The sequence below is a fragment of the Phacochoerus africanus genome, chromosome 1 (assembly GCF_016906955.1).
Source record: "Phacochoerus africanus isolate WHEZ1 chromosome 1, ROS_Pafr_v1, whole genome shotgun sequence".
Lineage (NCBI taxonomy): Eukaryota > Metazoa > Chordata > Mammalia > Artiodactyla > Suidae > Phacochoerus > Phacochoerus africanus.
Window position 1 is genome coordinate 164,741,955 of NC_062544.1, and position 15,233 is coordinate 164,757,187.

Below are 15,233 nucleotides of genomic sequence, written 5' to 3' on the forward strand. Positions count from 1 at the left end.
TTGTCAACATTACACTCTTCCACTGACTGTAGAATGGGCATTACTCAGCCTGGCATTCAAGGGATTCTGTAACCAAGTTCTGCCCTTATCCCCAGCCCTATGTTCCATTGGTCTCCCATACTACAACAAATTAGAAACATTTTCCTTTCTTGGAATATTATCTACCCCTTCTTCTACTTTCACATCGTGCTTTTCCCTCTGCTTGGAATACCCTCCCACCACCACACATTAATCACCACTAGAGTAAATCAATTATCCTGCTGTGAAACCTGTCCAATCACACTAACAAGAAATAATATTGTCCCCTCTGAATGTTTGTGGTATTTACCCACTCCTTTGATGCATGTCTTGTGGTGTATGTATTCACATTCATTTATGAGTAAATTCCCTAGATTTACTAATAAACTTCTTGAGATCATTCCTGATTTCAGAACTAAAACTGATGTAATTCAATTCATTTGTTTTGAAGGAATGAATGAATGGATGAGTGACAGAAAAAGTTCTTTTGTCATCTATTCTTTAAAAGCAAGTTTTAAACCTCCTATTGATATGAAATTCAGAAATTCTTAGTAGATATTTTGGTATTCCTAAGTATTCCGTAAAGAATTAATGTTTGTAAAGCCATTATGTAATAGAATATAGGCCCCACTCAATTAAAACTATCTAAGAATACCTTGAATCCACAGAATAATTTGACAAATGGTATTAGAAACATTAGCTGGATAGATACGAAACAATACAATCTAGTTTTATTCTCTCAGAAGGTTGTTTTGAGATCATCAGCAACTCATAACATATAGAAAAATAGTCTTCACCTGTCTTGAAGCAAAAAATTTTTTTTCTTTTCTACACTTTGATCTCTATTGAACATGAACAAAAGAAGCTTGGCATATGGCATTTCCTGAACTTTTTATGTTCATAACATGGCATAAAAGCACAGCACACACTGATGCTTATATAAATGCCAACAGCTCTAATATTTTCCAGTTTTACACCTTCTTATTGGAAGAAACTTAGGGAACCATCAAGCTCGGTGGTGTTTCCAAGTACCTCAATGCCTAACCATCCCAGAAATATATATGCTCTTACAAATATTCCAAGAAATGACTATATAGCATAGGAATTTATTCCAGCCTTTCCAAGTCCTGAAGTCAGTAATTTCATCCAAGCCCCTAAACTACATTCTTTGGAGAGTAAAATTCATTTCCTCATCCTTTAGCTTTGGAAACAAAGGCCAAATACTCTCTTTAATCTGTACCACAAAGAAAAAGGACTCAGTGATGCCACCCCACTGGACCTCTTTTCCGTTCTCTGTCCATCCTCTTCTCTTTCTAGCATTGGTGCTCATCTCCTTCTACCTGTCTTAGTGTGGAATTCCTCAGACCTCAGCCTGAGGCACCCTGCCCTTCTCTGTCCACAGGGCCACTTAGGAGCCCATCCAGTGGTGTGGGGTATGATAAACCACTAGGACTCAAAGTACTATGGGTCAGTTCTGCCTCTGACCAGTGGATGAACCAGGTAATTTCTCTGGATATGAACTTATATCTACATGCACACAACTAAAATTAGATAATATCTTAGTTTTGTCAACCATTAAGCATGCAGGGCATTATTCTACCAGCTCTAAGATGATAACTTCCAAATATTCTAGCTGTATTCATCCCACCAAGCACTCAGATTCTTTCATTCGTTCATTCACAAACTATTTAGCAACAATATGAACTGGGCACTGTAGTAGGCTTCAAAGATACACTGGGTAATAAAAAAGGCATGGTCCCTGCCTTTGTGAAGTGTATAGTCCAGTGGACATCAAACAATATAAGAATGATAATTAATCATCAAGAAAATACACAAAATTTCAAATAGTGCTAAGTACTTTGAAACAAAAGAACAAGCAAGAAAGAATATGGGAGAGAGGGTGGGGGGATACAGTGTGATAAAAATCACAAGGCAAGACCTCTCTGAAGAGATGGCATATTCTAGGGATAAAAAGGAGCCTGACATCCGAGAAGCAGAAGTAAGATCATTTTGAGCAAAAAGAATAAAGTCTGGAGAGGTCCTGAAGAAAAAAAAAAAAGTGCTTTTAGTGTAAAAGAGCTTGGTAGATCTGCAGCAGTGGAGGTGAAGGGAAACATAAAAGTGACATTTATTTCCTCACCATATTAACCTGAACACAACATGGGATTTAAATCAGTGGTTCCCAAATCTGTCTATACATTAGAATCACCTGGTGATTATCTAAGAATTCCAAAGCTCAGGCTGCACCCCAAACCAGTAAAATCACAAGCATTGGCACATAAGCATCAGGGTTTTTTGAAGCTTCGTATGACTCCAAAGTAAAGACAAGTTTGAAAACCACTAACAAATCACTTTAGGGCTTACGTTCTTCTTTTACTCATCCATAAAATGATGGAGTTCAACTTAATGAAGTCAGGTCTCTTTCTTCTCTAAATTCAATGATCTCTCTCTAAATGCAGATCTACGGTCATTTTTACCCATCTTCTTCCACAAATCTTTCTTTCCCTTGCCTCTATCCTGGGACTCTCATTTTCTCCTAGCCAGACCTGACCTGAAACCTTAGAATCTTAGATTCTTTTCTTCACCCTGTTCCTACAAACCAAGCAGGTTTCATTGATTCAAAGCATCCATGAAGCCCTCTCTTCTCTTCTCACCTAGATAACTACTTCCTGCAGGCTCATAATCCCGCCCAGACCTACTGAATTGAATCCTGCTGCCTATCCAAACCATACCCATCCTTCAAAGCCCGTCTCAGGTCCCACCTCCTTCAGGAAGCCTCCCTAACAAGTTTAAGTGTCTTTGAAAACTAATTTGTAAAGTTTTATAACCCTCATAGTCTCTATGATACAATTTGGAACTGAATTATATTCTAGCATATATTATACATTGGTCTTATCTCCCCAAGGGATGTTAAATAAATGGAAAAAAAAAAATAACCATATAGTTTGTTAATTCCTGGCATATACTAAGCATTCAAACATACCTAGTGGCAGCAGTGGTAGCTGGAGGTAGTGCAGAGGTGATGGTGCTGGTGGTGGTATTAGAAGTGGCAGTGTTAGTAGTAGCAGCGGCAGTAATAGCAGTATGATGCCAAGGGCCTTACAGCAATATACATCACCCATTTAAACATTAAAACAACCCTGTAAAATAGTTCTAATCTCCCCACTTTACAAATAAGAAAGTTAGAGATTAGGAAATTCAAGGAATTTAGGACAGTCTGGCAGATCTATCTGGTCCTGGTTTTTTTCCCATTACCCCATGTTACCTCCCTATAAGCCTTCCAATAAATAGATCCTTTTTGAGAATTCTTTTGTATCTGACATAGATTGATAATTGATTGGCTTATATAAATATAAGTTGCATGCAATGGAGAATTCCTAGTAAGGAAGACAGATTACGGGCATTTCATTTTCACAAACTAGGGTCCCCCTACATGGCACATAAGCAACAAATACTCATTAAGATATACTCTGGCCATTTATAAAAAAGATTCTTTCCACTTAAAGTTGTCTAATACGGTATAAGTGTACCAGTGGATGCCCCTTTCTCCACTAGCAATGAGCTGGGGGATTTACCCTGGGTACTGAGTTACCTATTCTCAAATTTGGATGCTAAGGGGAACAAATGCTAATTGTGACTCAATAAGTCACATAATTTCTAAAAAAAAAAAAAATCTATAATATAATTGAGCCAAACAAGGTAATTTAAACATTTCAGGTGCAGAACTCATAATCCATCCAATGTAAAAACCAAAAGGGCCCCAGAAACCTAAACATTTTCTCCATCTCTTGCCTTAATTTTTCAAGAGCAAACACTGGAGTTTGGTGGCTGATAAAAAAAATCAGTATGTCAATAATATAATAACAAAATTTCTGCTCAGGTGTTTGTGGGCAATCCTGTTAGAGAACAAAATTGCTATAATAACAGAGTTAATTATCAGCATCTTTTTGGGTCATACTCTTTGGAGAAATAGTGCTGCTTAGAAATGCAGATATAGGAGTTCTTGTTGTGGCTCACAAACCCGACTAGTATCCATGAGGACGCAGGTTTGATCCCTGGCCTTGCTCAGTGGGTTAAGGATCCAGCATTGCCATGAGCTGTGGTATAGGTCACAGATGTGGCTCGGATCTGGCATTGCTGTGGCTATGGTGTAGGCTGGCAGCTGTAGCTCCAATTTGACGCCTGCCGTGGGAACTTCCATATGCCACAGGTGTGGCCCTAAAAAGAAAATAAAGAAATGCAGATAACATTAGGTAAGAGAGGAGGAAAATAATTTATGTTCTGGTACTAACCAAAATAAAACCAAAGTGTGTATTTAAATCCTATGCTGCTAACAAGGTCATTTAAAAAATTGTTTCTTTCAAAATAGATAATTTTCTATTATCCATGTAAACAGAACAAATCTCATGGAAGAGATCATCCAAAATAGCAGATCTAGAAGTTGCCTCTATTTACTTTAGAAATACATTATTTCATTTGTTTTTTTGTGCTTCAGTTCACTTTCATAAATCTGATTTAGGTTAATATTATAATTAGTTTGGCTTTCCTGAGCTCTCACCAAGTGCTAGGATGAATTTAATCTAGAAAGGAACTAATAGAAGATAATATGAAAAAAAACAGTAAAAATTACATTCATCTTAAATAAGGAAAAATGGTAGATCACATATTTCCTCCTGTCTCAACTCTCTCAAAATGGAAAAGATATACATATTTTAAAACAAAACTAAATCTATACGGGATAAAAGTGATAAAATATACTTCCATAATATAAAACTTCCCAGCTCTGACACAAAACTATCTAGAATAAGTGATGTGAGATCCTAGTTTTTAGCATGTACTTGGGTCATTAAATACCAATTCACTTGTTCCAAAGACTGATCCACACAGAAAGTGCCACAAAGGCAACTCCACCCATTCTCTGACTCAGAGTACTGAGAGCAAAAGAAAAGTTTCTTTCCAATAACTGAAGCAGTTCACATATTTGCAATAGTAAAACCATTTTGTAAAAGATGAGCAACTTCACAATTTTTCTTTTTTTCAATCTATGATTCCCTAACTAAAATGACAGAGTTAGGATCCCATGAGATTCTGTGTCAGGGTATCCATAAATAGCCAAGTGGCCAATGTTTTCTGTTAACAGGACAAAGTCAGCCATCCTAGACCAAGACTTGTAAGTGCAAATTTTTTACTCCCCTCCATTTTCCTTTTGACTTAATGAACATTTGAACCGAGTAGCCAACTCAGTGACACTTAAAACACGTGTGAAAATTTGAATCAGGTATCATGAAAGGCAGAGTCAGCTGAATTGTCTTTTTTTTTTTTTTTGTCTTTTTTGCCATTTCTTGGGCCGCTCCCGTGGCATATGGAGGTTCCCAGGCTAGGGGTCTAATTGGAGCTGTAGCTGCCAGCCTATGCCAGAGCCACAGCAACGCAGGATCTGAGCCACGTCTGCGACCTACACCACAGCTCACGGCAACACCGGATCATTAACCCACTGAGCAAGGACAGGGACTGGACCCGCAACCTCATGGTTCCTAGTCGGATTCGTTAACCACTGCACCACGACGGGAACTCCCTGAATTGTCTTTTTACCTAATGTAACTGTAGCTTGCAAAACAATTATATTAAAAAGTATTATTTTCTGACTTCTAGGGAAAAATGCAGACAACTGAGCTTACAATAAGAGTATATCAAGGCATTAACTGCTTAGTCAACTAAATTACCCTATTAATATGGTGTTAAAAAGGAGTTTATGCATATATGTGAATGTATTACATATGATACAATTATTTATACTGGAAAACAGAAATATATGACCAGATAGGATTCTTACCTTTTCAAGTATAGCATTGCCTTGGTGAGGACTGATGTTGTGCTGACTTATTTCTCTCTTGTATTTATATTCATGAACTTGGTTACTGATATTAATCAATAGAGTTGATGGACTGAAGACCAGTTTTCCACAATCATACACAGTTCCACTTTCAATATCAGTTGGTGCTGTAGCATATCGTAAAATTAACCCCATTACAAGGCCTAAAATAAAGAATAAATAATTGCACTGGAGGAATGTAATGTAAAATGTTCATTATCGGATGCTTTTAAATATATGATTTGGAATTTAAACAGGTGGCATGAGAAAGGGTCATTATCTGGTTTAGAAAATTGTTCACTCTTCCACAGATAGCAGTTCAATAAATTGTATGGTTAAAATATTTGTGATGTACACTGTTAAGAGTCCCCCTTTTTTTCCTTCCTAATGTACTCACAGATTTTGGAGAGAAGTGCTACCCACCTCTACTATTCATCCAAGTACTTAAGAAAACCTTGGCTTTGTGACAGATACTGAGTAATCTAATCCATCAGGACATGGAATTCCCCTGGAAACAGTTTCCAGTCTATAGATAAGCACATACGTGAGACAGCCCCATCAGCCTAAAAGGTAGCACTTATATACCAGGGTTAGGGGATACGAGTTCTTATTCTCTTCCTCAAGACATGATCAAGGCAATATGTTTCTCCATTTTTTGCTGGCAGGTGTCTTGAGGGAATGCAGTCCAAGGACATAGTCAATATACTGAGGGTGGTAGGACTAAGATACAGACAGAACTCAGGTCCTAAATGATTTCACTGAGCCTGGAATCAACCTATCCTGGAGCTACCCTAATTCTAGACTTGTTATGTGACATAAAACATTTTCTAATTTTTCTAACAATTTTAAATCAAGTTTCTGTTTACCTGTAGCCAAACACATTACAATGTACAGTATTCCTTTTAGTGAAGAGTTGAGCCCAAGTAACAATCCTTGAATTTTAAGTTTATAAATTCTGTTAGGATGCTCATGGTAATCTGTCTGATAAATGTGAATTCTCTAAATGTTGTGATTTATTAACAAATAGCAAAAAACTTTAGAGGCCCACATATTCCTTAATTTAAAATTAGGGTTTATGTGTTTGTTTTAGGATAAATACACAGTTCACTCTTCAGAACATCAAATGTTGAGGGTTTTACCACTCTTTTGTGACTCCAGTCATCTAATTGCCTTTCTTTTATTTAATAAAGCATTTGTTAGGTGCATATATTATGCCAGACATTTATGGATTTAAAATAAAAATACAGTCTCAGTCCTACAGAAGCTGAACTTTGTAAAATGAAGACCATAAGCAAACAATTATAATACAACATGACATGTGCTGTGACAGCTGGTAAGGACTCTGTGTTATATGAGTATGGAGAGGAGACACTCCAAAGCCCTTTGAATGATGCGAAACTTTAGCTGAATCTTAAAAGGTCACATAAGATTTGTCCAGATGAGCTGAATCAGGGACTGAGCTGGGATGCAGGCTGCACATTTGGGTGGCAGCATGTCAGCATCAGCAGAGACAGCTAACCATTCCCTAGGATTTTTGTTTGTCATTGTGTAGAATAGCTGTCAGGAAATGGCTGCTCAGCCAGAGATTGTGTTTCTGGCTGTCTTGCATCAGGCTGGTTTCTCACCAATGACATAGAAGCAAAAGCATGATAGGTGCCACAGCACTGAAGAAGTAGGTGACTTTTCTCCCTTCTCTTTCCCCATCTATTAGATGGATCAGGAGGAAACAAAGGCTGTGGAGGTAGAGAGAGAGATGGCACTGAGGAAGCCTGGATCCCTGAGATAGTAGGTGGGGGAAAGCCATCCACCAACCAGGAAAACCTGCATTGGGCTGTTATGTGAGTGAAAAGCTAACTGCTCTTATGTAGTCACTGAAATGGGAGTGCTTCTGTGTTAACAGTCGCTAGGGTAACCTAATAACATAATGTATAAATACAGAGGGCCTTAAGAAATCTGATGGATTTAGGGAATCAGCAGTGGAGTAAGAAGAGAATAAGTGAAGAGAGAGAGAGAGAAACTAGACTATAGGGGCCAGCTTGTAAAAAGGCTACTCTGTCATGATAAAAAGTTTTTATTTTTAACCCATTGGTAATATAGAACTATTGAAAGATTTTAGGCAGGAGAATAAAAGTCAAATTTTCATATAAGAGCTATCACTTTGGCAATAACATGGAGAACTTGAATGAGAGGAGAGAATGAAAATAGATTTCTGTCAAGAATATTTTTACCTTACTTGTTCCTCCTTCGGCATCTAGCCCATTCCTCCTTGATAGTGAGAAATATGTTATCCTAAGCTTTGCTAAGAAAAAAATAAGTGATGAATATGTAATCACCATGAGCATTTGATCCATCAGAGACCAGTGGGCTGCCTTCCACACAAGCGTCAAATTACTACAATAAAACTAGTCAGGGAAGAGAAGGGAAGACACATCACGTACATGGTTTGGGTGCCCATATAAGAACATAGCTTTTCTAATACTCTAGTTGAATCCTAGGAAGTATTAGGTTTCTAAAATCTACTTGGCAGATACTATGAATGATACTATGACCCCTATTTCTGCTAAGTGAGAAATATAAAGAAGAGAAACAAGATACTAGCTAACCAGGCTCTGAATGGAAAGAACCTGTTTAATATTATTTGAAATTTCCAATGGGTAAGCTGCTTATTTTTCCAATATACTTTCAACTCAATAACAAGAAGTAAAGGTGAAGTGTCCACTAATTTTTTTTCCAAGCAGGGAAAACAAGTAATTGTCATAACAACAAATGCTTAGTACCTGGGCTTCTGTGGGTAAATTCATACAATGCCTCAAAACCTAAATGGCCATCCCTGGCCCGCTGTATCAGCTCTGCTCTGAGCCTTCAAGAAGAGGCTAAGAGTAAGTGGAGTGGAGGTACTTGCCACCAGAGTGACCAGATGTATGGCTATGCAAATACACCTTTCAAATATATCTCCCACTATGAGGAGTACAGTTGACTGATAATCTGGAATACACAACTGCATTCATGCTGAGGTCATCAATGACTGATGTCAGCAGGGGCACTAAGACATGGAGATGGATTCCTCTGAAGGGCCACCATGGCTCAAAGACTCTGCATCAGCCTGGCCAAACCTTTTTTAGAATTGCACCACAACCTAAACCTTTTCCTACCCAGCCTCCCCTCCTTCTTTCTCTCCACCAGAGTTGCCTGGGGCTGCACCAAGGCCTGACAGGTGACCTAGCATCCGCAGGATCCCTCCCCATCTTTTGTTAAAGGAATTTACCCTGATAACTCTTTTGTGCAACTAATCTCTTTTCAACATCTGCTTGTTGGAGGACCCAAAGTAACACACTAGACAAAAGGCTCTTATTCTCTCCAACCTCAAGGATTGAGAGAAAGCAGTATCTTGGTACACTGTAAGGGTGAGGGGAAGCTGCAGCCTCACCATGTACTTGGTTAACAAATGCATCCAGCCATTGGTGTGCCCCTGTTGCAGCAGCAGCAACTGGAAAATCCTTAATATTGGAGGCCAGAAACCTACCCATAGACACTCATAATGCTTTTGACAGCCACTCAGAGCTCTAGCCAATGCTCACACAAATGCAGAGTCTTGAGTTAAAACACTCCAGCCCAATGTTGTATGAGAACAGGTGACTGATTGCTAGTAGAAAGAAAATGCTAATGAAAAGGGGTCGTTCTTATATTCCCACAAAGATACAGGATAAAGAAAGCATCAACCACTTGTGTACAGAAGAAGGAAAGAAGGGAATATCTACCACAGCTTATGGATATAAACTAGCACTCTCTTTGGTAAGCCATGAACCAGAGTCCTTCTTGCCCAGGGAGAAAAGGAGGCAGCCTGTCCCATTTAAGCAATGCCACCAACACATGTGTGCATAGCCCTGATTCCAGGTCATAGCCTCAGAAGCATGATACTTTGCTGAGCTCTGTCACCTGGCCAGGCATTACCTCCTCCAGACAGAAACTCTAGTCCAGACGTATCCCATGGGCCTATACGTCTGAGCATCTGGCAACTAGGGTGACAATAGTGGGAACCTACTCTTTAATGAACCCTGACCTTTCCCCAGCAGTATGCAAGTCCCATAATGGAAGGTGGACAACATCCGTCATCCCCAAAGCACTCAGAATCCTACAAAGTCCATCTCAAATCCCACCTGGGAAGGGGGGAGGGGTGCTCTGATGCAACCTGTACTCACTGAATTCCCTAACTTTGAGTACTTACAGTTTGAACCACATCCTTTATGGCCCAGTTTTATAAAGACGTATATTGTTCAACATTGTTTTGAGGCTTTGGCTTTGTCACCCCTACCAAACCATGATTCCGTTTAGGGCAGAAACTGTACTGTTCATCTTTTTTCTCTAGAAAAGCCAAACACTTAAGGCAGTTGCAAACCAACTTTCTCCAAGTCCACAAATTCCCTTGGATTCAAGAAGAAAAAGGTCCTCTGAATTTATGCAGTTAGTCAGTGGCCAACATTTTCAAATGTCACATGTAAGAAGCATCAAACCAAAAACTTTTAAAAATGAAAAAAAATAAAGAAAAAGAAAAGGAGCATCAAACCAAATGTTGTGATGTCCCTGTCCTTTCTGAGCTTGCAACATAATTCAGCAGATGCCTGACTTACAGTTGATATGGTGATGTCTGTGGGAGAAGGAAGGAGGGAGGGAGGAAGGAAGGAGGAAAGAGCTCACGAGCACTCAAAACGAGGAGCATTTAGGAATATGGGAGTTCCTATTGTGGCACAGCGGAAACGAATCAGACTAGTATCCACGAGGATGCAGGTTCAATCCCTGGCCTCATTCAGTGGGTTAAGGATCTGGCATTGCCATGAGCTGTGGTGTAGGTCACAGACACAGCTTGGATCCTATGTTGCTGTGGCTGTGGTGTAAGCCAGCAACTGTAGCTCTGATTCTATCTCAGAGAACTTCCATATGCTGCAGGTGTGGCCCTTAAAAAAAAAAAAAAAAAAAAAGAGGAGCATTTAGGAATATGAGCCTTATCTTTCTGGACTGGCTTTCCATTCTCCACACTGAAAATGAGAGAAAACCCCTCTCCCTCCCTCATTCTGCTTCCATGCTACAGACACAAAAGGCATTTCTCTAGTACTTATGGGAGTTATAAAAATGAATAAAATATGTCCCTGATCATAAAATATTAAAACATTTTAATCCTACCAGTCCTTTTCCCTTGGCCTAATCCTGTGATACTGATTTCAAGTAAGAATCAGGTACAACAAGAGTTTCCTAAGTATCTCCTTATATTATGTCTGAATTTCATAACCAATTCCCCTGCATCTCATTGACAGTCATTCTACATGATGCTTAAGCATCAAAAAAGGGTCTTTTCTTAGAGGAGTATGAATGGGGATTTACTTTTCTATATAAAGACTATATTTATATATAATGAGATGGATTACGGGATGGTTTTTAAAACACAAAGTGTTGAAACCTCTTTGGCTATGTTCAAACCAGTGATCATGTTCACACACCATCACACACACTGCCACACTACCTGGCACATTTCAGCAGGCTCCCTTCAGATTCTCTTCCAGTCAGAGTGATACTCCCCTGGAGTCTCATAATGCAACCAGCCCAGCTATACTCATGCATCTAATTAGACTGCTACACAGGTTTATATTTAAATGCCACATGATATTGGAGAGAACTAAGGGCCTTAAGAAAATGTAGTTAATACATGAAGATTGTAGAAGAACTGAGTTTTGTAGGTTTTTCACTCTGTGCACTGCGTTGCTACCAAAAATAATCTAGATAAATCAGGTATTGTCTCTTACTTGAAAAAGGAAGATATATCATCCTTCAACTATGTAATATCATATTTCAACTTGGAAAGGGTATTAGACACTGTTTATTGCCAACCCAGCATCTTTCCCCTCATTTTCTCAACAAAGTCTTGATTTGTTCAGCAAACTATCCCTCCCCATACGTGCTTAGGGTAAGTTGACCTCTCTCTCAGTTCCAAGGATGTTTCCATTCCCCTTGCTTATAATTGGTACTAGAAGGCATGTGACTCTATTTTAGTCAATAAAATATGAAGGGAAGCTTGCTGGGAGGCTTCTTAGAAAATTTCTGACATCCTAAGAGAGAGGAAGAGGGGAGAGAAACTCTCTTCTTCCTCAGGGCCCGGTTAGGACATCAGAAACTGCCATATCCATCTCACTCCCATCCTGACACTGAAGTCAGCACTGGGAATAGCAAAGCAGAGAAAAGGAAAGAACTGGGTCTTTGACGACAATAGGAGGCTGCCAAATCATCCAGCCCTATAGACTACTCTTTTCTAAACTTCTAGTTATGGGAGATATAAATGTCCAGATTTCTTCAGCCTGTATGAGTCAGGGTGTCTGTAACTAGCTGCTGAATACATCCTAATAGATACAAATGCTTTTATTTTTTACCAAGTCAATGTACAAAGTCCCAAGGAATCTTAAAGAAGATCAACTATCTCCACCCCTAAAAGTGTTAAGAAAGGCTTCACAAAGGAGCTTCTTCATGATGCATAGAGTGTGCAAGATAGAGAAAAGGGCATGGATTTTTCTAGGGAGAATCATACGGAAATCAGTGAACAAATAAATGGCTCATCAGGCACATTAAGCAGTTTGGGTGGCCCAACAGGGCATCTGAGATCAAGGGCCCCAGGGCAGCTGAGAAGCAGAGGGTGTTCAAGAGGGAAAGATGGTTGCCAAGAAAATCCTGAGGAAGAACAGAGTAAGCTCCTTTTGGGGAGGCAGATTTGCTCTATTTTGGAGTAGAAGAGTGTTTGGAGATAATTACCTGAAGAGAGAAAAGAGAATTGAGAAACAGTGGAAACATGGAGAGGACGTTAACATTAAAATTATGTTTTGTGAAAAAAAGGAATTTCAAGATGATGACGACGAATAAAATAAAGCCCAAGGAGGAGTGTTCTTAATCACTCTTAAGACTTTTTACAATGGGAGACTCTTCAAGGCAGGGAATCTAAGATTTTATTTCAATCACTCAGATTAAAAATATGTATGAACTAGGGATCCAGATGTGGACGTGAAGAAGGAAACGGTGTGATAAATATTCTAAGGAAGCCAAATCAGTGGACACCATTTAACTGTCTTTAAGATAGTATTCAAAAGTATTAGACATTAACTGGAATCTCCACAATTTTTTAGCCGTTTGACATTTATTCACCTCTACCATCTTATCAAAGCCTCTGTCATAACACTGATTTAGAAAGATGATATGGGTTTGAGTTTCAAATGCTAAATGCATTTCTAACACTTTCTTTTAGCAGTTAGTTTTGCACCAAGATTAGTCAGGGATAGAACTGAAAGTAAAAATATACAATGTCTTCTGGTTATTTAGGGCTTTTGTTCTTTCTCTGCCCTCCCACCAACCTTCTAAATTCAAAGGACTAAAAGAAAGTGTGGAGGTTGCTAAAAGGGACACAATTTATTGCTTTATGCTGGCTCACTATCAGCTTGCCTTAGTGAAGAAAAGATGCCCATAAAGATTTCAGAACAGGTCTGGGGCATCTGCCAGCAAGAGCATCCCACAATACTTCAAAGTGGAAAGTGGCCCATGAAGCTATTCCACCTTGGGATGCCTGATCCAGTCAAAGTTCTATCTTCTCACAGGTTAAAGTCACATGGGAAATGACAGAGAGTCCCAACCATGAGATCCTCCACCATGGTGGGCTGTCCAAGGTGTGCTGCCATCTTTGGAGCATACCAGACAATATACATGTGACACACTCATGCACACAACATACCCAAACACACACATGCACGCAAAAAACACACACAAGCACAACACACACGTTTCACAGCACTCTGGGATTCCTAGCACTATGGGTAACTTTCCTCTAGAAGTTACCTCAGCCACCAGCTTATACACAACTAATACCCTTCCGTGAAACCATCTTAGGAAATTTACAGAAATAAAGAGATAAATATATCTAACTGGATAGATACTGACTAAAACAAAATGATTCTTACTTTATAATGTTTACACAAGGTCTATTTTTTTTTCTCAAACCAGAGGTGGAAATGTCACAAAGTATTATAGATAATGAAAGAGGAAGGGACTCTCCAATACATGGAGATTGTCTACCAAACTCCCTTCATCACAAGAAGGTAATGGAGTGAGAAAGAAAAAAAGATGGGAGGAATGAAAAAGATAAAACAAGGAACTGCATGTTCAATTTTATTTCCCTAGTAGTTCTCATACTTTAATGCATCAGAATCCTCTGGAAGTTTTGTTAAAACACTGCTTTGTGGAGTTCCCTGGTGGCATAGCAAGTAAAGGATACAGTGTTGTCACTGCTGTGGTGCAGGTTTGATCCCAGACCTGGGAACTATCTGCATGGCACAGGCATGGCCCCCCCCCAAAAAAAGCAAAAAGCAAAAAAGCAAACAAACAAAAAAATCCCACTGCTTTGCTGGACCCCACCCCAAGTTATAATTAAGTAGGTCTGGGTTGGAGGTGACATATTATTTGCATTTCTAACAAGTTTTCAGGTGATACTGATGCTGCTAGTCCTGGGACGTCACTTGAGAAGCACTGTCCTATAAGGTAACAGTTTCCAACAATATGAGTACCATCATGGTCATTGTCAATTCCATCAACATCCACGTCACCATAGGTTCACATAGGTCTCATCAAGCCTGGAGACCCCAGGGGGCATAATTAAGGATTTCTATCTTCAGTCTCTTCCAAAAATGTAATTCAGTTAAACTAACATATGATGAAAGCCTATTTTGCACACTCCATACAATTAAAGCACTTCAGTACCTTCCCCACCCATTCTAACAACCACAGGCATTTAAAACTAGAATGAATGGGGACTTGGAACACCATCTTCCCTGATGCTGGGGCAGGTGTGTTCAGGTTAGCCTCATCACTCTCCCTGGTACATTTCAACCCAGCTACTTGGCATGGATGTGCTTTCACGATACTGCTCCCACTGTCTTTCCCATGCTGGGCTTTTTGCTATCAACAGTATGACATTTATGAGGCCTCGAGGTAAAAAGAAAACTTAACTACTCATTTCCCTTCCCCAACCTCTCCCCACTCCTAACTTCACGGGAGAGTTAAACACCAACAGGAGACTTTGATGAGAGGACAAATGCGGCCAAAATTTGAGGGCACTAGTTTTCAAAAACAGTGCTCTTGATAATTATTGTGGGCCTTGGCCATTGTTTGCGTGGAAGTTTCTGTTTCCTTATATACAAACAGAAGATCCTAATGCCTATTCTTCACAGATATGGTGATGATTAGCAACGAGGGTTAATACGTAGTTACATCTCTCAATCTCCTTTGCCTATAAATTTTCTAAGGTACACTCACCTGGTAC

General features: G+C 39.3%; 1 protein-coding gene across 3 annotated transcripts in view; it reads right to left on the reverse strand.

Annotated features, from left to right (window-relative positions):
* The window catches only part of SLC9A9 (solute carrier family 9 member A9), a 557,820-nt gene that overhangs the window by 535,702 nt on the left and 6,885 nt on the right, over positions 1-15,233 (reverse strand). For 2 of the 3 annotated variants that reach the window (XM_047784054.1, XM_047784070.1), the window contains exon 2: positions 5,852-6,054. The exons of the other annotated variant lie outside the window; for it this stretch is intronic. In XM_047784054.1, the coding sequence (XP_047640010.1) occupies positions 5,852-6,054 (203 nt within the window). The remainder of the gene's footprint in view (positions 1-5,851; positions 6,055-15,233) is intronic. 3 annotated transcript variants of the gene reach the window in all.